Source organism: Hemitrygon akajei, chromosome 24 (genome assembly GCF_048418815.1).
Source record: "Hemitrygon akajei chromosome 24, sHemAka1.3, whole genome shotgun sequence".
In the NCBI taxonomy this organism is placed as follows: domain Eukaryota; kingdom Metazoa; phylum Chordata; class Chondrichthyes; order Myliobatiformes; family Dasyatidae; genus Hemitrygon; species Hemitrygon akajei.
Genome location: NC_133147.1, coordinates 17523314 through 17545897, shown reverse-complemented (window position 1 = coordinate 17545897; position 22584 = coordinate 17523314). Strand labels below are relative to the sequence as shown.

Sequence of the window (22584 nt, the reverse complement as noted above, 5' to 3'; positions counted from 1 at the left end):
TCCTCACCAAATCACTCACTCCACCTCCGGCAGCGATACGAATTCCGTCTCCGTCTACAGCTCAAACATGAACACATTGCGAGCACGTTGAACATGCAGATAATAGTTTACCTTAAGATTCCTCTTACTGAGGTGCATTATCTCACACTTTGCCATAGGATGAGTGAGAGAGCAATGGCCTGGCAAATGGCATAACATGGCAAATGGACTCTCCCTAGATGGAGAGTCCATAACTTGGGGGCATTAGTTGGGAGGGCATCCTCTTGCAGAGAGCAAATAACCTCATCACAACCTGTCTGCCCACCTATACTCATCTCATTAGCAAACTTAGATACCTTACAATCTGCTCCAGGTTATTGATTTTGAAGGTGAGGGGGGGGGGTAGGTTCAAGGGGGATGTGAATGGTTGTGAATTCCTGGTAGTGGCAAATACATTGATGCACCATCAATATCTCTCTGAGACGTGAGGCGAGATATCGGCTTTTATTGACTGGACGAAAGAACAAGCAGTGGTTGACCACCATGCTACATCCTGGAGACTGAGAGGCTGGGCTCAGGCCCCAATCGCCTTTATACCGGGGTCTGTGGGAGGAGCCACAGGAGCAGTCAGCAGGGGTCTGTGGGAGGAGCCACAGGAGCAGTCAGCAGGGGTGGGGGGAGGGGGGGGTGTCCAGACAGATATATGTAGTTCACCACATACATCAGAGGCTTTTAAGAGACATTTGGATAGGCACATAGATGTAAGGAAGATGGAGGGATATGGACATGGTTTGGGTGTTTTGGATTTGCTTTTTATTTGGTTGGCACGACAATGTGGGCAAAGTGGCCTGTCCCTTTTTGCTGTACTGTTCTATGTTAACTGAGGTGTTCTACTAGACCAGGGGTTCCCAACCTGGGGTCCATGGACCCTTCGATTAATGGTAAGGGTCCACGGCATAAAAAAAGGTTGGGAACCCCTGTTCTGGATATATTCTTCCAGCCTGTAAAATACTGTTTTGTTTTGACTCTCTGGACCAGTGTGGTTAACACCACTCACCACTGATTCTACAATCTACAGGTTCACTTTCAAGGACTCTTTACAATTCAAGTTATTAGTTTTTTAAAAAATATATATTTACGCTGCCTTTTTTACACATTGGTATTTATCAACTTTCGCTTAAGTATAGCTTACCGTAAAATTCTATTGTATTTATTTTTCCCTGTGAAAAAATCCCGGTAAGAAAATGAATTTCAAGGTAACATATATGCATTTTGATATTAAATTTACTTTGAACTTTGAGATATGGGATGAAAAAGCCACTTGTAAGAGTTGCAGGTTTTTTCTTAAGAATTTGGGAAATAACACTAGAGGGTGCCAAAGGCAATACTGTATTTAAGGCGTGTCCACTCTTGGCTATTTTCGTTTCCCCCGAAGGAAACTAAAAATTGAAGCGAAAAAATGCTTGGCGACTTAACAGTGGAAGAAAGTTAGTTATGCAGAGCGGGCAGCGACGACACGGAGCCGAAGTACGTCGGAAGGGGCAAGTGTTACAAAGAACACTAAGATATTAGCTCCAGAATAAATAGCAGTTAACTTTCCCCCGGAAGTTTTGTACAAAGAAAATGTACCCGAACAGTGTGGTTCGTTTCACTGTCTGCGACCTGCTCTTTATCGGTCTCGGTATGGGCACTTTCTTTCTGGACCTTGGGACTGATGTTTGGGTGATGGTCTCCTTCTACCTAGCTGGAGATTATTTTTGGGGCAGCATGGTGTTGAGTCTGGCGCTGTTGTGCTCGGTGGTCGTCCAACTGTTCAGCTGGTTTTGGTTTGCCGGGGACCGGGAGTCGGGTTCCAGCTACGGATTACCGAAGTTGAAGACCACGCCAGGAGACTGCGTCTTGGGCCTGTTGCATTGGCTGCAGCTGGGATTCCTGTTCAGGTCAGTATCGGCAAACCGAGTCACTTTACTTTGGGCGTCAGGGCAACAGCGTAACACCGGGACAAGAGAGAGAATAAACGGTACTGTAACACCGGGACAAGAGAGAGAATAAACGGTACTGTAACACCGGGACAAGAGAGAGAATAAACGGTACTGTAACACCGGGACAAGAGAGAGAATAAACGGTACTAGGAGGGAGTGAAGGAAATGGCGAGGATCGAAAACAGTGAGGATCAGGTGAAGTAAGTGACAGATTAGCAAAAATAAAAGAGAACAGACTATTATCCAGAAGCTTAAACTGTTGATTCAGGTTCTCAGGTTTTAATCCCACCAGCACCTCAGGGAATTTTAAAATTTAGGAAATGCATTAGTATAATGGGAGTGTAGTGGTTAGCCCAGCACTTTATAAGTCCTGTGGACCCGGGTTCAATTCCCGCCGCTGTCTGTAAACAGAGTTTATACATTCACCCCGTCGCCACGTGTGTTTCCTCCCACAGTCCAAAATTCACTGATCATTGTAAATTGTCCTGTGATTAGGCTTGGATTAAATAGGGGGATTGCCAGGGCCTGTGCCTCAATAGTTTTAAAAAACTATATTATTGAAAAGAAAGATTGTTGTCAAAACCCATCTGCCTCACTGATACCTATCTCTGCTGTCCCTGCCTTGCCCAGCCTAGGATGGTTGACTCTAACCTGGCCTCTGAAGGTTAAAATTATTATCAAAGCATGACACTGCACACAACCCTGAGATTAATTTTCTTGTGGGCATACGCTATAAACCTATAGAACAATAACCATTATAAATAGGTCAGCAAGGCACTCTGTTCCGATGGGCCATTAGAGATGGACATGAAATGTTTGCATTGTCACTGACGTCAATGTCCTTTAAGATCATGATGTAAATAGGTACAGAAATCAGATGGACATTTAATATATCCAATAATTTATTGCACTACAGGTGTAGTATTGTGTTTGTATTTGCATTTTACCAACTGAAATTGTTGTATGCAGTCTTGGGTTCCTAGATTGTTTTCAGGTAAACCATATTTTTCCCAAATATTAATTGCCTCCCTTCACCCTTTCTCTCTCTCCCCCCCCCCCCCAATTCCTGTTTTACCCCTCTCACCTTCTCTTCAACACCTTGTATTCCGTCTGGGTAGCCTCCAACCTGATGACATGAACGTCAATTTCTTGAACTTGCGGTAATTATGAACCCCCTTCGCCATTCCCCATTCTTGTTTCCCACCCTCACCTTATCTCCTTGTCTGCCCATCACCTCCCTGTGGTGCTCCCCGCCTTCCTTCCAGGGCCTTCTGTCCTCTCATCAGATTCCCCCTTCTCCAACCCTTTATCTCTTTCGCCAACCAATTTCCCAGCTCTTTATTTCACCCCTCCCCCTTTCACAGTTTGACCCATCACCTACCACCTTGTACTTCCTCCATTCCTTCTCTGCCCCCAAGTTCCTGCCCTGACTTCCCTTTTTTTTCCCAGTCCTGATGAAGGGTCTCGGACCGAAACGCCAACTCTTTTCCATAGATGTTGCCTGGCCTGCTGAGTTCCTCTGGAATTTCGTGTGTTGCCTAATGTTAGATAAGTTATTTTGTGGCAGTGGCACAGTGCAGAGATACAAGATCTGTAAAATAAATAAATAGCGCAGAAAAAAAGTGTTCATGGACCATACAGAAGTCTAATGGTGGAGGGGAAGAAGCTGTTTCTGAGTTGTTGAGTCTGTGGGTCTTCAGCCTCTTGTACATTCTACCTGGTGGTAGGCAAGGGAACAGGACACACACTGGAAGGTGAGGGTCCTTAGTGATAGATATCACCACATGAAGCACTGCCACTTGAAGATGTCTTTAATAACAGGGTTTGCTCACGATGAACAGTACAGTTCAGTATTTTCCCTTTATGAAGGCCCCATCTTTCCGCATGCTGCAGCTTGTACTTGGAGCAAAAGAAGCGCTAGGTGTAACACAGTGTGGGAAATTCATGGTCATGCACGTTGGTGGAAGTCTAAAAGGCAGATTTGGCAGGTGCTTTTCCAGTCATTGGTCATCTCTTACCCAGTCGAATGAAGTCACTAATGTGGGTGATCTTCTCATTTCTGCTTGTGGGACTTTTTTTGACAGTTTGCCTCCAACACGAGACGTCAGTAGTTCATTGGCTGTAAAGTGCTTTTAAGTCAAGTCAAATTGAGTTTGTTGTCATTTAATGTAATACCTGTGTGTGTAGACCTCCGTTAGTCTTGATAGACCATGGATTTGCGCCTTTGGAAAGTTCCCAGGGCGCAAGCCTGGGCAGGGTTTTTTTTATGGAAGACCGGCAGTTGCCCAAGCTGCAAGTCTCCCCTCTCCACGCCACCGATGTTGTCCAAGGGAAGGGCATTAGGACCCATTCATGTAATACCTGTACATGTATACCGTCGAACAAGACAACGTTCCTCTGGGTCAGGGTGTAAAGCGCTGTAGTACATATGACACAGAATAACTTACGAAAGTAAGGGTGAAATCTACAGGTGGATCGCACAGAAATAAACTAAAGTGCATAGATTAAATCTTGTAAGAATCAGAACAGATTAACCAGTGACACTTTGAATGCGATGCGGCAGCGAGTTCAGAAGCCTGATGGCCTGAGGGAAGAAGCTGTTTCCCCTCCTGACTGCTCTTGTCTTTACGGATCGGAGTCTCCTGCCTGATGGTAGGAGGTCAAAGAGGATGCTGGATGGATGGGTGGGATCCTTAATACTAAGGTCCCTGCGTATGCGGCATTCCCGTTGGATGGTAGGGAGACCCCTATGATCCTCTCAGCCCTTTTTAGGGACTTCCAGTCTGATGACCGTCTGCGTCCATATCAGATGGAAACGCAGCTTGTCAGGATGCTCTCAACGGTGCTCCTGTAAAATGCGGTTAAGTTGGCGGGGGTGAGGAGTTGGATGACGGAAGCCTTGCTTTCCTCAGTCTCCATGGTCCTGAAAAACGTTGTCTCGTTTTTACTGTGTACTGTACCAGCAGTTACGGTCGAAACGACAATAAAAAGTAACTTGGCTTGGGAAGATGGTTGTGTCGTAAGAGATGGAGCTTTCTTCCCCCTTTTCTGACAAAATGGGTTACAATCCACAATTTAAAAATAAGCAAATTAAGCCTAGCTGTGCAGAATATAGAACATAGAACAATACAGCACAGTACAGGCCCTTCGGCCCATAATGCTGTGCCGACCCTTAAACCCTGCCTTCCATATAACCCCCCCACCTTAAATTCCTCCATATACCTGTCTAGTAGTCTCTTAAATTTCACTAGTGTATCTGCCTCCACCACTGACTCAGGCAGTGCATTCCACGCATCAACCACTCTCTGAGTGAAAAACCTTCCTCTAATATCCCCCTTGAACTTTCCACCCCTTACCTTAAAGCCATGCCCTCTTGTACTGAGCAGTGGTGCCCTGGGGAAGAGGTGCTGGCAGTTGACTCTATCGATTCCTCTTAATATCTTGTATACAAATATCAGTGCAATTCTCTTGCAGATCATTTATCAGATCTTTGCTGCAGTCCTGGGGTCGATGCAGAGGCTGATTCCTGCAGATGGAGGGTTGAAGAACTGGCTTGAAGGAAACACACCAGATACTTGCCTATGTCGAAAAGTACCTGCAGATCACTGCATTAGTTTAGGATAAGAGTCACTAAGCTGTATGTAAAAATTATGAAAACAACCTAGGGCGGGTTCTTGGAACAAGGTGAATTTTCAGTAATTCATTATTCTATATATAGAGATTAAAACGCAGAACAGGTCCTACTGACCCAAAGAGCTGTGACACCCAGCAACTCACCTATTGAACCCCAGCCTCCAAGATGACCACAACCTTGTCATTGGGTTTGTAGGCTTGCGTGTCTCAATGACCTGGAGAGCTATGTTGGCTGGAGTCAGGGCTTTAGGCTTTGACTCTTGGTAGGATCACCCATGCCAAACAGGTCAGAGGCCAAATTAAGAGTGGTCCACTGGTCCGCCAGGTTTGGGGGTTCAGCTCAGGGCTCCCAGTGCTGACTGGCAAAACAAAATTCTTATGGAAACAGTAGTGAAGAATCCTTATGTGGATTTTCTGGTGAAGTCTGTTTTGTCTTGTGCTTTTGTGATATCATTCTGGAGGAACATTGTTTCATTTTTTTAACTGCATTGCAGTCGTGGTTTCTAAATGACAATAAACCGAAATTCAATTCAATTCTAAATCTGACTATGACAGTATTCCTGGGCCTACGCCCAGGACTCACATGACTGACAGCAGTGAGAACCGAGAGGAAGCTACTGACACAGTGAAGGAAGCCCTGGACACTGCCAGAGATGGCGGATCTTCATTGCTGCCCTAAATGCCAACAGTGTAACAGGCAGTGAGAAGAAATCACAGGATAATTTACAATCATCAATTAACCTACTAACCGGTGCGCCTTTAGACAGTGGGAGGAAACCAGAGCACTGGGAGATAACCAACGTGATTCACAGGGAGAACATACAAACTCCTTACAGCCGGCACCGGAATTGAACTCTGAACCCCAGGCTGTAGCAGTGTTGCGCTAACCGCTATGCTACCGTGATGCCCTAAGGCGTAGCCTGGTGCTGTAGGGACTGTAGGCACCTGAACTTGATTGGTGGGCTTGAGCTGAAGGGCTTTTCCTGACTGCATCCTCAAGGTTTTGAGGGACATCGTATGTTGGTTTTATCATTTGAATTTTGTTCCCTCAGGTACGTAACAGCACTGGAGCTAGGCTTCCGCGCATACAGAGAAGGCGAGCCCATGGGTGTACTCGGTGTCATTTACCTGGCCTGTGATATCAGCATGCTGCGACTCTTTGAGAGCATCTTTGAGAGTGCTCCTCAACTCGCATTAATGCTCTACATCATTATGCAGAAGAACCACGTGGAGATCCACCAGTGTAAGTGTTTAATCAACTTGTTTTTTTTTAAATTAAACAAAATATACTTTATTCCAAAATAAAATTATATACAATAACCATTCAAAGACTTTCAATTCTTTACAGTTGGTACCATTACTGTCTTTACATTTTCAAAGTTCTAATGTTTTGCCGCCCACGTGGCACTTTATTCTTTCATATTTACATTCACTGGGTATACCCCCAACCCCTCATACCTCAACTCCCGCGGGAGAAGGGCCCTAGACTGTGGTCCTTCCCCACCGGGCCCTTGCGGTGGCTGCACCGAGTTTGAGTGCGTCCCTCAGCACGTACCCCTGCAGCCGAGAATGTGCCAGTCGGCAGCATTCCCACACGGACATCAACTTGTTCAGTCACCTTTGTTGGCTGAGCTGTCACTTCATTCACACTTCTGCCCGCGGCCGCCTCTACTGTCGCGATGAGGCCACGCTCGGGTTGGAGGAGTAGCACCTTGTATTCTGTCTGTGGAGCCTCCAACCTGATTTCTCAGACTCCCCCATCCCTTCACCATTCCCCCATTCCCCTCTCTCACCTTATCTCCTTACCTGCCCATCACCTCCCTCTGGTGGTCCTCCCCCTTCCCTTTCTTCCGTGGTCTTCAGTCCTCTCCTATCAGATTCCCCCTTCTCCAGCCCTTTATCTCTTTCACCAATCAACTTCCCCAGCTCTTTACTTCACCCCTTCCCCCCCCCTCCCAATTTCACCTATCGCCACCTTTCCTACTTCCTCCCCTCCCCCCCCCCATCTTATTCTGACCTCCTCTTTCTTTCTGGCCCTGATGAAGAGCCTCAGCCCAAAATGTCAACTGTTTTCCATAGATGTTCCTCCAGCATTTTGTGTGTTTCTCTTTGATTTCCAGCATTTGCAGATTTTCTGCTGTTGGGAATTCATGCTTCTAGTTGCTCTAAGACTGAATGAGTGGCTGAACTGGAGCAGAAGGCAGTTAACAAGCAATCAGATTGTGCTGGGTCTGGAAACGTGTAATACTACCTGGTTGGATTTTGTTTATCTAAATGAATCAGTAAATTAGGTGACTTTCTCTGACAAATCAGTGTTTTGAGAAGATGTTTCCTGTGGTGGGGGAGTCTGAGAACAGAGGGCACAGCCTCTGAATAGAGGGACGTCCATTTAGAATGGAGGTGAGAAGGAATTTCTTTAGCCAGAGACTGGTGAATCTGTGGAATTCGTTGCCACAGGTAGCTATGGAGGCCAAGTCATTGGTACAGTATATTTAAGCAGAGGTTGATGTATCCTTGATTGGTCAGGGCATGAAGGGATATGGGGAGAAGGCAGGAGGTTGGGACTGAGAGGGAAAATGGATCAGTCATGATGAGTGGTGGTGCAGACTCGAAGGGCCAAATGGCCTAATTCTGTTCCTATATCTTAATGGTCTTAAGGTTTTCGTGGTCATTATTGCTGATAGTAGTTTCACATTCCAAAAATGTTTAATTAATTAAATGTAAGTGCCTTCTGTTGCAATTGTAGGATTCATGGGGGTCATGTAACAATACTGCAAGGATACAGGCCCTTTTACCCAACCAATTTCCTGTGTTTAGTCCGTACCCCACCAAGCCCTGCCCCTTCCCTGTACCTATCCCAAGTGCTCCTTAAATGTCACCGTTGTACCTGCCTTAACCACTTCCTCTGGCAGCTTGTTCCATATACACATCACTCTCAGCATGAAGATTTGCCTGTCGGGTCCCTTCACATTGTAAACCTATACCACCTAGTCTTGGACTCCTCCACCCTAAAGACTGTTTCATCCACTTTATCTACGCTTCTCATAATTCTAAACACTTATAAGGTCACCCCCTCGTTTTCCTACGTTGCAAGGAAAAATGACGTAGCCTTGTCTAGCCTCTTGTCCTGGCAACATCCTCCTATATCTTCTTTACACTCTTTCCAGTGTAATGGCTTTTTTCTTACAACAGGGGGAACTGAAACTCATTTTCCAGAACTGGAGTCTTATCCAAAGTGTTACATAACATGTTGGATACTAATCCAATAAATTAACTATTGACACCCTGGATACTGCTTAAGTAACTGAAACATCTGGCTGACATACCCTGCAAGCTCGTCCAGTTTAACTTCAGAATCGGGTTTAAATTTGTCAACTTTGTGGCAACTGTACAATGCAATACACGGTAATAGAGAGAGAGAAGTAAGCTGGGAATTACAGTCAGATATATAAATAGAAGTTTAAAAAAAGGTAGTGAGATAGCGTTCCGCTTTTAACTTAGCAAAGCAATGCACACACAATGCAGGAGGAACTCGGGGCAGACCAGGTAAAGGGTAAACAGCTGATGTTTTGGGCCCAGATCCTTCTGAAATAGGTTTCAATTGGTACATTTAATGTCAGAGAATATTTAATATACATCCTGAAATTCTTTTTCTTCCCAAACATCCACGAAAACAGAGGAGTGCCCCAAAGAATGAATGGCAGTTAGATGTTAGAACCCCCTCCAGCTCTGCCCTCATAAGCAGCAGTGTTATGAGTTTAGGGGGGGGTTATGTTACCATACCTGGATATACTAGTCAAGTAGCTTAACTACTGTGTTACTACACCCTGAACCCTGGTTTTAAGTCCAGTAACTTAACCGCCCCGCTAACACACTTCCGGATATTAGTTCAATAATATAACCACACCGTTTATATCTTCTCCTTGTGAGGAAATTCTTTTAAAGAGGAACAATGAGCGATATACTGAGTGTTATACTGAGTAGTAGAATTACAGGCAATGGTACTTTACTCTATCCAGGATAGAGCTAAACTAACAATGGTCTCATAAAGAGGTGCTTTGTATATTTTCAATGTCTGTGGAGTTGGAAGAGAGCCAGTGGAGTAAGTGTGGTGCAGATGGGATGCTTCTGTGGATCAATAGATATGGAGAAGGTAGAAAACATCCAAATTACACGGGCAGGAATCAGTATTCGTACGGAAAACCTGAAGCTGATCAGGGCAAGGAGGGTCTTGACTGGGATCTCCATACGGTCAGCTAACCCCTTGAAGCACACACACAAAATGCTGGTTGAACACAGCAGGCCAGGCAGCATCTATAGGAAGAGACACTGTCGACGTTTCGGGCCAAGACCCTTCGTCAGGACTGATGAAGTCAGTCTCGGCCCGAAATGGACTGAAGTGGACTGGAGATGGACAAGATCCTCAATGAATGATTCTCCTTTGTCTTTTTAAGAAAGACCTGAAGACATTCTAGGGATGTTAATGGGAATTTTTTTGGGGATAGCCTGCGTTACAGTAGACAAGGTGCTGGACATCTCGAAACAAATCTCCAGAACCTGACTGGATACATCAGAGGACAATGTGGGAGACTCAAGAAGAAATTGTGGGAGGCATGTCTGCATCATGGTTAGACAGAAGACAGATGTTGTGTCTTTAGTTAAGAAGGCATGCAGCAAAAATAAAGGGAATTGGGTCAGCATGGCTTTGTTAGGGCTTTTATGCTGTAATTGATCAGCATGATTTTCTTCATGGGATATCGTGTCTGAAGAACTTGATTGAGTTTTTTTTTTGATTGTGGGGTGAGGGCAGGGCGGTACACGTCTATATCGACTCCAGGAAGGGCTTTGATAAGGTGTCAGAAATTACTCTGAAGGTTAGATCGTATGGAAGAGCTAATGAACTTGGATACACAATTGGCTTGAGGGGAGAAAGTGGAGAGTGATAGCGGGAGGTTGTTCTCAGACTGGAAGCCCATGATCAGTGCAACACACACAAACAAAATGCTGGAGGAACTCAGCAGGCCAGGCAACATATATGGGAAAAAGTACAGTTGACATTTTGGGCTGAACCCCTTTAACAGGACAAGATTTTCATGGTTAGTGGTATGTCGCTGTGTATTTGGTGCTTGGCCCATCAGTATTTGTCATTGTTTTGGCCGTAAGATGCAGGAGTAGAAGTAGGCCATTTCATATTTCATCATGTCTGATTGATTTTTTTTTTCCTCCTCAGTCCCAAATTCCTGCCTTCTCCCCATCTCCCTTTATGCCCTGACTAATCAAGAATGTATCACCCTCTACCTCAAATATACCAAAAGACTTGGCCCCCTCAGCTGCCCGTGGCAACGAAGTCCACAAATTCACCACTCTCTGGCTAAAGAAATTCCAACTCATCTCTGTTCTAAAAGGACGCCCCTCTTCTGAGGTTGTGTCCTCTGGCCTTAGACTCCCCCACCATAGGAAACGTCCTCTCCGCTTCCACTCAATTGGAGCCTTTCACCATTTGATAGGTTTCAATTAGGTCACCCTTTATTCTTCTGAATTCCAGTGAGTACAGGCCCAGAGTCATCGAATGCTCTTCATAGGACAAGCCTTTCACACTCGGAATCATTTCCGTGAGCCTCCTTTGAATCTTCTCCGATGTAAGCATGAGAATATACAAGGCGTACTTTGTTTGCAGGCCTCACTAAAATAGGTGGTTATGTGGACGTTGAAGAAGCTTATCAAAAGTTACAGGGGGCTCTTCATCTGCATAACTGGGCTGTTGAATGGCAAGTAGTGTTTAATTCAGATAAGTGTGATAGGTGAGTTTTGGAAAGACAAATCAGGGGAGGGCTTTCACAGTGAATGTAATATCCCGGGGAGTGTTGTAGAACGGGGAGTTTGGAGTTCAGGTACGGTTCTTGGAAAGTAGACTCACAGGTAGACAGGATAGTGAAGAAAGCTTTTGACACACTGGGCTTCATCAGTCGGGCTGTTGAGAATAGAAGCTGGAAGTTAACGTTGCAGTTTTATAAGATACTGATGGGGCACGCTAGGGAGTATTGTGTCCAGTTTTGGTCATCCTAATGACGTTACACTAGGAAAAAGAGCAGAAAAGATTTATAAAGGTGTGTTATAGAGAGAGGGCTAGCACAGTTTTTTGGAGTGCAGATCTTATAAGGTAATAAGAGCAGAATTAGGCCATTTGGCCCATCGAGTCTGCTCCGCCATTTCATCATGGCTGATCCAATTTTCCTCTCGGCCCCAATCTCCTGCCTTTTCCCCGTGTCCCTTCATGTCCTGACCAACCAAGAATCTATCAACCTCTGCCTTAAATGTACATAAAAGATATGACCTCCACAGCTGCTTGTAGCAAAGAGAATGTTATAGAGGTCTATACTATCATGAGGGTGAATGCACTCAGTCTTCTTTCAGGCCTCAGGAGGATCAACAATTAGGGGCAATATTTCTTTTAGATAGATACCTTATTGATCCCAAAGGAAATAACAGTGTCACAGTGGCAATACAAGTACAGTGACATACAGATGTTAGAAGAGAAGAACTCAAAGATGGAATATAGATGGAGTGAGTTGCCAGAGGCAGTGGTTGAACCACGTACAGTAACAACTTTTATTTAAAAATAAAGTGAACAGTTACACAGGTAGGAAAGATTTAGAAGAATATGGACCAAATAGAGACATGGGACTAGCTTGGATGCGTATTTGGGTTGGTATGGACAGCTTGGTTCAAAGGTCATATTTCTGAACTCTCTAACTAGTAGAGACTTCATAATGTTAACTTGTGACTAAGAGTGTGGCGTTTGTTAGAACATTCCACTGGGCTCTGCTGTATTTAAATATGTTTTACTAATTAACCCTTTCAAGCGTGTTCTGCTCACTGTGATCCAATTTCCACAGATTTCTCCCTTGTGGCGTCGTTCCTCTCCATCGCCTGGGCTCTCCTGGACTTCCAACAATCCCTGCGCACCTCTCTTTCTGACAAACTGCAGCTTCGATTCAAGTCGGCTGTGCCTTACTTCCTGTGTAACCTGCTGCTCACCTGCCCCAGGATTATAAGCATTGCCTTGTTTGCAACTGTGTTCAGACAATACATCTTCCTGCACTTTGCTTTCGTTTGGCCGCCGATGTTCTTCTGGGTGTGGCAGCAAGGCACGAGCTTCATGAACCGATTTCCAGAAGAGGTCTTCTATCGAGGTACAGTGGCCGTGGTCTTGTATTTCACTTGGCTTAATACTGCCGAGGGAAGAACGTGCGTCAGACAGATTATTTATCACTCGTTCATAGCAGTGGATTGTGGAATTCTTATTGGATTTTGGTGGATCCACAGAGACCCAGTTCTAACTGCTCCCTACACATTTCTAATACTTATTGGTGTACCATTATCTTACCTCGCTGGTGTGATTGTGAAGTGTCTTTATTACGTGTTTCTCCATCCCTTAGTTGCAAAGGAACACATACCAAGTGATGATGAAACAGACAGTTTACAGGAAGATGGATTCCGATCGTTTTGTGAGAGGCCACCTTTCGTGAACAAGAGGATGAAAATCCTTTCCGATAGTTTTTACTATTTCCTACCTGAGGGGGAAAGTTCCAACACTAAAACAGAGGAAACTAAAATCTAAAGATGGAGTATTTTCTTAAATGCATGTTTGCACAAAGGAATTCCCTCTGCAATTGAACTAATGTTGGATTGATTTCAGGGCAAAAATGTGTTTTATGGGGCATATCTCAGCTTGAGGGAGCAAAGTTAAAGCAAGTTGTTGTATCGTTATTATTGCTGTAGATGTGTCTCCTCCTGTCCTGCCATTCTCAGGTGCCATGGGGCTGGAAAAGGAGTCAGTCAGTTAACTAACTATAATGAGTAAGTTGCAACTTCTCACTGTGAATCTTCAGGTTTGCACGTGCAGTGCAGCTAGTTCTTCCTTGCTGTCCGTTGCAATGGAGCGATATTGATTAACCACAAAGCTCATTAGTTCACAATCACTATTAATGATCCGTAGACGATAATGACTCTAAACCCTATTTTCCAATATCAACCTCGGCATCTGTTTAAGCCGAGAGCAAGGAGGTCACATTTTTTTGTCCAGACGATTGATAAACAGGTCAGGTCAAGTTTCACACACAAAATGCTGGTTTATTGTCATTTAACTATATACATGTATACTGTCAAAACGAGACGATGTTTCTCCGAACCGGGGTGTAAAGCACAGTAGTAGACGTAAACATACAATAACTTATGAAAGTAAGGATTAAATCTGCAGTGGATTACACCTGAATAAACAGCTGAAGTGCATAAATTAAATATTGTAAGGTACAGAACTGGTGACACTTTGAATACGATGCAGCAGGGAGTTCAGAAGCCCGATGGCCTGAGGGAAGAAGCTGTTTCCCATCCTGACTGCTCTTGTTTTTATGCATCGGAGTCTCCTGCCTGATGTTAGAAAGTCAGAGAGGATGCTGGATGGATGCTAAGGGTCTGCTCCTGTGAGAATCAGTTAAGTTGGGTGGTGAGAGCCTTGCTTGCCTCAGTCTTAGGAAGCAGAGGCACTGCTGTGCCTTCTTGTTCAGGGAGGTGATGTTGAGGGATCAGGTGAGGTCATCCGTGATGTAAACTCCCAGGAACTTTCTCTCTCTATGGAGGAGCCATTAATTCACCGAGGGGGATGGTTCGTCTGCACCTTCCTGAAGTCCACAGCGATTCCCTTTGTCTTCTCCACGTTCGGGCTTAGGTTGCTCCCCTCGTACCAATCCACCGGCCGCTCCACTTCCGCTCTGTACTCCATCTCGTCACCGTTCTCGATAAGGGCACCCACTGTGGTGTCATCTGCAAACCCGATGACACGGTCTGAGCTGGATCCGGCGACACAGTCGTGCGTCGGCTGTGCGAACGGCAGCGGGCGGAGCACACAGCCAGTGCTCAGTGTAATGGGACAACAGATGTGGCTGCCCACACGGACTGACTGTGGCCTTGCTGTTAGGAAGTCCTGTAACCTATTGCAGAAGGAGGTTTCGCAGAATTACTAGGAGGTACCTACTTAGTAAAAGGGCCGCTACCAGCAGCTTGGGGAGCGTGAAGCATTTATGTAAGATGATCAATAGAAAGGTTTAAAAGGAATTAATCAGGTTTTTATTCCCCACTCAGAAATTGGCAGTAGTGAGGAACCCACGGTCAAACCACATTTAATAAAGTCAATGGACAAGCTCTTGAGGTTCCTTAGCTTGCAGGGCAGTGGACTGAGAGATTAAAGTGGGATTGGACTGGATCGCTGTTCCATGGCCAACAAAATTATCTCCTTCAAAGCTGTACATCTCCAGTTTTTTTAAAAATCTTGTTTTTGTAAGGATTACAAGTGTACCAAATTTATGCCAATTAGAATAAGGTCTGTCAATATAATTTGAGGGAACAAAATTAGGCATAAAGAACTTAATGACTGATAATGCTTTGCTAATTTTTTAATTGCCTAAAGTATTAAAACAGTACCTGATTTCTCTTGCTATTCTACAATAGTGTCATAGAAAAGTACAACACAGAAACAGGCCTTTTGGCCCATCTAGTAGGTCCTGACTCATTTAAAACTGCCTACTCCCATCGACCTGCACCGGGACCATAGCCCTCCATCCCCCTCCCATCCAAGCACCTATCCAAACCTCTCTTGAACAGTGAAATCGAGCTCACGTGCACCACTTGTGCTGGCAGCTCGTTCCACACTCTCATAGCCTTCTGAGTGAAGATGTTTCCCCTCATGTTCCCCTTAAACTTATTGCCTTTCACCTTTAACCCCTGACCCCTAATTGTAGTCCCACCCAACCTCCGTGGAAAAGTCTGCTTGCGTTTACCCCATCTATACCCCTCATAATTTTGTATACGTTTATCAAATCTGTCATCAATCTTTTAAATTCCAAGGAATAAAATCCAAATACAAGGAACCCAGAGGAGGTGAATTGGAAGGACCTATTTCCCTTGGCATGGAGATGCATTGGCACTTAGTAAATGCACAGTTGGAATACTTAGTTCAGTTTTGGTCTCTGCACCATGTGGGATCAGTGCAAATTCACAAGACTGCTGCTTGGTGTGAATTAATACAACTACAAGGGCCTCATTGCACAATTCTCACTGGAACATAGGTTCAAAGAATGATTCTATAATTAGATTATGAGGGGAATTAAAGATTGTAGGAAATGGAATGAGTCATGAGTTTGCAATTACAGCTCGTGTTGTGTGGTTGAATGGTGAACTTTGTTGGTAGAATTTGCAATTAATGTCTCCTGCTCTAGAATATAGCATAGGAACAGGCCATTCAGCCCACACTGTTGTGCTGAACCAACCAGCTAAACAAAATCACCCAAGCATAAATCCCTCAGAATATCCATATCCCTCCATCTTCCTCATATCTAAACATCTCTTAAACCCTCTGTATTTGCCTCTACCATCATTCCAGGCATCCACCACTCTGAGTAAAAGAACTTGACCCTCAAATCCCTCCCTTGAACCTAACCCCCCCCCCCCCAATCTTCAATGCATGCCCTCTGGTTTTAGGCTCTTAACTCAGTGAAGATAAAGGAGTTCTCCTTCACGGCTGAATACTGATTTCAATTTGCTATTAAATAGCTCAACAACAGATGTAACGTGCGTTGAAGCTGAGCATCCTGAGGTTTTTAGCAGATGGAAGATGTCAGTTTTCTTCACAATGACTAACAAGGAGGAACTATGGAAAACACATTGGGTTTTTTTTTCAGATGTGCAACAGACAGCTTTTGCACTTTTATTCCTTTCTGCTGGTACATCACCACTGAACACGTTCCTAGGAACTCTGCAGGTTTCCACACAGTAGTGCACCAAGTTCCTGAGAGCCCACATCGCGGGTGACCTCGCCTGGTCCCTTGATACCACCTCCCTGAGCAAGACCCAGCAGCTTCATCCGTAGTTTTTATTCACAACTTCATAAGTTATCGTGTGTTATGTGCTTTACACCCTGGTTCAAAGAAATATCTTGCTTCTATATACATCGTATGGTTATATACATTATATGTATGTGTGTAGTTAAATGACAAACTTCATTTGACTTGAAGGTCACTAATAATTTTGTAACTTTATGAGAATATTTTTTGTGAAACCAAGGAATTGTATAGTACTAACAATAACATTTATTATTGATTATTAGCATACATAGATTTATCCTGTTCTGTGGTTACAAACCATTTCTTGATAATAGATGAAAGGCTCATTTACGCCTTCTGAATAACACCGATCATTGCTAGGTTCAGGGTCGTGGACTCCAAGGTTCGACTCTGCATCTCTGACTCTGATTGCTTTCTTAAGTAGATTACTTCATTGACTTCCATTTCTGCCCACCTGCAAACAGCATCCTTTAGCTTTTTGGTGAAATAGCTTGGATGTCATTGCAAAAGGCGTCCTACTACTGTAGGATGGTCCGTTCGCTATGTTCGGTGTCACTGCTCAAAGTAAAATTTATTGTCAGAGTACATACACGTCACCACACTCAACCCTGAGATTCTTTCTCCTGCGGGCATGCTCAGCAAATCTATAGAATAGTAAATGTAAACAGGATCAATGCAAGGGCATAGAAGACAACAAACTGTGGAAATACTGAATATAAATAACAAGAGCATGAAATAACAAGAAAAAGAGTCAAAGTGAGATAATTGGGTTCGGGAACATCTCAATGGATGAGTGTAAATACCCTCTTTGGTTCAAGAGCCTAATGGTTGAGGGGTAGCAACTGTTCTTGAACCTGGTGGTGTGAGTCCTGAGGCACTTGTACCTTCTAAATGATGGCAGCAATGAGGAAAGAGCATTGTCTGGACCTTTGATGATGGATGGTGCTTTCCTATGACACTGTTCCATATAGATGTGCTCAGTGGTTGGGTGGGCTTTACCCATGATGTATTGGGCAAATCCATCACCTTTTGAAGGATTTTCCATTCAAAGGCATTGGTGTTAGTCAATACACTCTCCACTACACATCTGTAGAGGTTTGTCAAGGTTTTTGATGTTGTGCCAAATCTCTGTGGCCTTCTAAGGATAGTGAAGGATAAAGGAGTGAAAAAAAAAACAAGGCCCAGTCCTTGAGATTGGAGACCAAGAGACTGCAGGTGTGGAAAGTCTGAAGCAGCACACAAAATGCTGGAGGAATGCAGCAGATCAGGCAGCATGTCCCGGCGAGTTGTGCCGGCTCTCGTGTTGCTCAACCCTTGGGGCTTCTCGAGTTACCTGATATCAGCGGCTGGGACTGGAACACTTCAGAGAAGGTTACTAATACACCGGACGAGCTCTGATGCCTTGTTGAGTTTCCTGATAAACTGTGAAATTAATACATGCAATAAAATAACCGAAATTTAAGTAAGATGCACCAGCTATAGAAGTTAAAGCAATAAATGAATGGATTGAATGGGAAAAGAATAGTGTTTAGGAACAGGATTTTACCCATTCAGGGCACAGTAACTATGCTCCCTATACTGTGCTGGTGATAAGTAGACTTTATGCCAAAAACAAGGGATGAGTATAATTCCTGTAAGGAGCTGTATGGAAACCCCCTAACCACTCCTCCTTTGTCATGGTGATCACAGGGAAATGTGTCAGAGCTCAAATAACACTCAGTGGTATGAACACTGAATTTCCAGTTCCAGCCGACCCCCACTTCCCGTGTGCCCTGCTTTCTCAGAAGTAAACAAGATGCTAGAGGAACTCAGCAGATCAGGCCGCAGGCGTAGAGGAAAGCGGCCATTTGCCGTTTTGGAGTGAAACTCTTCATCTGGATTTGGAAGGGGTGGTGGGCATGGTAGCATAGTGGTTAGCACAATGGATTACAGTGCAGGCGACCCGGGTTCAATTCCCGCCACTGCCTGTAAGCAGTTTGTACGGGACTGACTTGTGACCTTGACTGTGTGGGTTTCCCCCCAAAGACCAGTGGGTAGGTTGATTTGTCATTGTAAATTGGGGGTTGCTGGTGCAACCCCGCATTACTGGTGCTAGCCTACCAGCTCCATTTAATCTCAGAGAATGTGTACAATATGCACCCTGAAATTCTTACTCTCCGCGGACATCCTCGAAACAGAAGAAAAACCCCAAAATAATGAATGGCAGGAAAGGGCCAGTATCCTCATGAAGGATCCCACTCACCCTGCCCATGGACTGGTTGTCCCACTCCCATCAGGGAAGAAGCTGCATACCATCCACACCAGGACCACCAGACTCAAAAACAGTTGCTTTCCCCAAGCAGTAAGACTGATCAACACCTCCATCAACTACCCGCCTCCGCCACTACTTTATCATTCCGACAGTCACCTTATGTACAAACACACCTGTGCCTCACTTTATGCAATTGTTCTACAGTATGTATATAACTACCTTACATACTTATATTTATTGTGCTTTTTAATTGTTACTCTGTTCCTTATTGCGTTTTTATTGTGCTGCATTGGACCAGGAGTAACAATTACTTTGTTCTCATTTACACTTGTGTACTGGAAATGACATTAAACAATTGTGAAATTTTGAAAAAACACTGCCAGCTTCTGTATTCACTGATGCATTGACATTCTCAACCATCTTGTACAATGCTTTCTAAAGAAACACACAGAACTTAACCAGAATCCTTCATCGAGCTCTGAGATGCTGGGCATACTCTTGACTGTGCCTGTAAGTAAAATGTGCTGAAAAAGTACATTAGTTATCTTCAGTCCACAATTACAATGTTTCATCACCTTCTTCTCTAAACCTGAAATTTCAGACTTGTGTAACGCTTACGCGATTGTCTGGTGTACGTCTAGGGGAAGATTTGTCCACCCGCCAAACCGCACCTCCCGTATACGTGGATGCTGTGAAATGCACACTAATACAAACTTGCACACACAATATCAAGCGCACACCAGGTACGTTTACAGAATACACTTTATAAATCACTTGGCGATGTATCATTGGCCAAATTTTGTAGGCTTCTTCTCTGGTGGTTTGGCCAAATCCAACTTGAAGACTGCCTGTACTTTAAATCATCTCTAGATTACTTATAATACCTAATACCATGTAAATGGCTATGTAAATAGTTGTTATACTGTATTGTTTAGGGAATAATGACAAGAAAAAAGTCTGTACATGTTCAAACAACGAGTGCTGGAGAGAGAACTTCCGGATCTTCCTGATCCGCGGTTAGTTGAATCCGCGCATGCGGAACCTGCGGATAAAGAGAACCGTATTCATTTCCTGAAAGTCAGATGGAGCTGCACTCATCACTCGCTCCACACGCTGAGCCTGGCTTCATTCGAGATTAAAACTTCACTTGGATTTGTGTCTGGTTTAACAAAGCCCAGGCAACACTTAGATAAGGGAGGGAGGCAAAAGACAGGAAATTATAGTCGTTAGCTTGGCTTCAGTGGTTGGGAGGATGTTGGAGTCCATTATAAAGGATGAGGTTTCGGGTTACTTGGGGACATGATAAAATAGGCTGAAATCAGCATGGTTTCTGAGGAGGAAATCTTGCCTAACAAATCTGTTGGAATTCTTAGAGGACATAACAGCAGGCTCGGCAAAGGAGAATTGGTGGATATTGTTTACTTGAATTTTCAGAAGGCCTTTGATAAAGGTGCTGCACATGAGGCTACTAAACAAGATCATGAAAAAATTTATTTCTGGTATGTATAATCTGATTCAAAAACAGGCAATTAAACAAGGAAATTCATAAGTCAAGACAAAAATGGGAAACTGATTTGAATATTAAAATTGATGAAACAAGTTGATCAAGATTATGTCTTGACAGTATGACAAATACAATAAATTTTTGACTAAGTACAATATAACTTTTTACATCAAATATATATTACACCACAAAAAATAAATAGATTAAACTCAAATTTATCTGATCAATGTTTTCAATGTAATCAAGAAATTGGTACTTTTTTATACTCTACTTGGTCTTGTTTTAAAATTCAACCTTTTTGGATAAATTTAAGAGTTTTACTGGAACAAATTATTGGAATACAACTTCCACATAATCCAATATTATTTTTACTAGATGATATTGAAGGGATAAAATCGAAATCCAAATTGAATAAATATCAGAAAGAATTCATAAAAATTGCATTGGCAGTAGCCAAAAAGGCTATTGCAGTTACTTGGAAATCGGATTCATACTTAAGTATAGATCGTTGGAAGAATGAAATTTTTAGCTGCATTCCACTTGAAAAAATTACATAATTTAAGAGATAAATATGAAATATTTCTGAAAATTTGGCGCCCTTATTTACAAAAGATAGGATTAAATATATAGGTGCTCCGAAGAGAAAATTATTGGTTATCTGGGGAAAGAATTAAATATACATATTAAAGCTATTATGACCTCCATGGAGCATGTGGGGATCTTCCGATATCCAGGCATTCTTTCTTTTTTCTTTTCTCTTTTTTTTCTATAGGGATATGTTTGGGGGGAGGGGGGAAGGGTTGACAATTTTTTTTCCTTCTGTAACCTATTTGAAAATTCAATAAAAAAAATTTTTTTAAAAGATCATGAATAGGAGATTGGCTGACTGGCAGGAGGCAAAGAGTGGGGATAAAGAAGGCCTTTCTGGTTGGCTGCTGGTGTTCCACAAAGGTCTGTGTTGAGACTCGCTTCTTTTTACATTATATATTAATGATTTGAATGATGGAATTGATGGCTTTGTGGCCAAGATTGCAGATGATACGAAGATTGGCAGAGGCAGGTGATGTTGAGGAAGCAGGGAGGGCTGTAGAAGGATATAAACAGATTAGGAGAATGGGCAATGAAGTAACAGACGGAATATAGTGTCGGGAAGTGTATGGTCATGCACTTTGGTAGAAGGAATAAAGACATAGATTATTTCCTAAACTTCAGAAATCAGAGGTGCAAAGGGACTTGGGAGTCCTCTTGTAGGATTCCCTAAAAGTTAAATCACAGGTTGAGCTGGAGGTAAGAAAGGCAAATGCAATGTTAGCATTCATTTCAAGGGGACTAGAATATAAAAGCAAGGACGTAATGCTGAGGCTTTATAAGGCACAGGTCATACTGCATTTGGAGTATTGTGTGAGCAGTTTGGGGCCCCTTACCTAAGAAATTATGTGCTGGCATTGGAGAGGATCCAGAGGAGGTGCATGAGAATGATCCCAGGAATGAAAGGGTTAACATGTGAGGAGCGTTTGATGGCTCTGGGCCTGTACTCACTAGATATTAGAAGAATAAGAGGGATCTCACTGAAATCTATTAAATATTGAAAAGCCTAGATAGAGTAGATGTGAAGAGGATGTTTCCAACAGTAGGATAGTCTAGGACCAGAGAGCAAAGCCTTAGATAGAAGGATGCCCCTTTAGAACAGAGACGAGTAGCAATTTCTTTAGCTAGAGGGAGGTGAATCTGTGGAATTTATTGCCGTGGATGGCTGTGATGGCCAAGTCTTTGGGTATACTTAAAGCAAAGGTTGATCGGTTCATGACTAGTAAGGGCATCAAAGGTTATGGGGAGAAGGCAGGTGAATGGGGTTGAGAGGGAATATAAATCATTCTCAAAGGGTCAATTGGCCTAATTCAGCTCCTAAGTCTTATGGGCGACTTCATTCAACATTGAAGGTGCTAATGTCGTCAGTCTGGCTGCACAGACCTGAGACCCTCAACTAATTATTTTCAAAATCGACCAGTTCCAACAGGATAGTCGCATTGTGTTAGGAGACCAGGCTCTCTCAGACTCTGCGGATTAGCTCTGCAGCAGGATTTGAGACTCCATCGATTGCAACCTGGAACTTGTGGCTTGTAGATTATGGGGCAAAGGTGAGTCAATTTAAAAAAAAAATTATTTCAAAGTTTTATTATATTTGAGTCTTTTTAAAAAAAACACTCAACAGGGATACAGTAACAAGTGTCTACAATTACCGAAGGAACTCAGAACTTAGGAGAAACATTTATGAGTTTGAATTCCACAGCTGGGACTGTCCTCCCCAACACCCCTCCATCAGCTGGCAATGAACTC

The 22584-nt window shown here is 43.5% G+C and overlaps 1 protein-coding gene across 1 annotated transcript; it reads left to right on the top strand.

The window, feature by feature from the left end:
* Positions 1-1389: 1389 nt before the first annotated feature.
* On the top strand, positions 1390-19117 carry LOC140715907 (XK-related protein 8-like). The gene is made up of 3 exons (XM_073028429.1): positions 1390-1919; positions 6647-6837; positions 12491-19117. Exons 1-3 carry the CDS (start codon positions 1603-1605, stop codon positions 13213-13215), a joined length of 1233 nt encoding a protein of 410 aa, XP_072884530.1. The 5' UTR covers positions 1390-1602; the 3' UTR covers positions 13216-19117.
* The last annotated feature ends 3467 nt before the right edge of the window (positions 19118-22584 follow it).

Bases quoted from the DNA above. Each gene is read 5' to 3' on its own strand.
- LOC140715907 (XM_073028429.1), top strand. From the start codon at position 1,603: ATGTACCCGAACAGTGTGGTTCGTTTCACTGTCTGCGACCTGCTCTTT. The intron at 1,920-6,646 runs GTCAGTATCGGC...TTGTTCCCTCAG, and splicing joins CAGCTGGGATTCCTGTTCAG to GTACGTAACAGCACTGGAGC. The intron at 6,838-12,490 runs GTAAGTGTTTAA...CAATTTCCACAG, and splicing joins CCACGTGGAGATCCACCAGT to ATTTCTCCCTTGTGGCGTCG.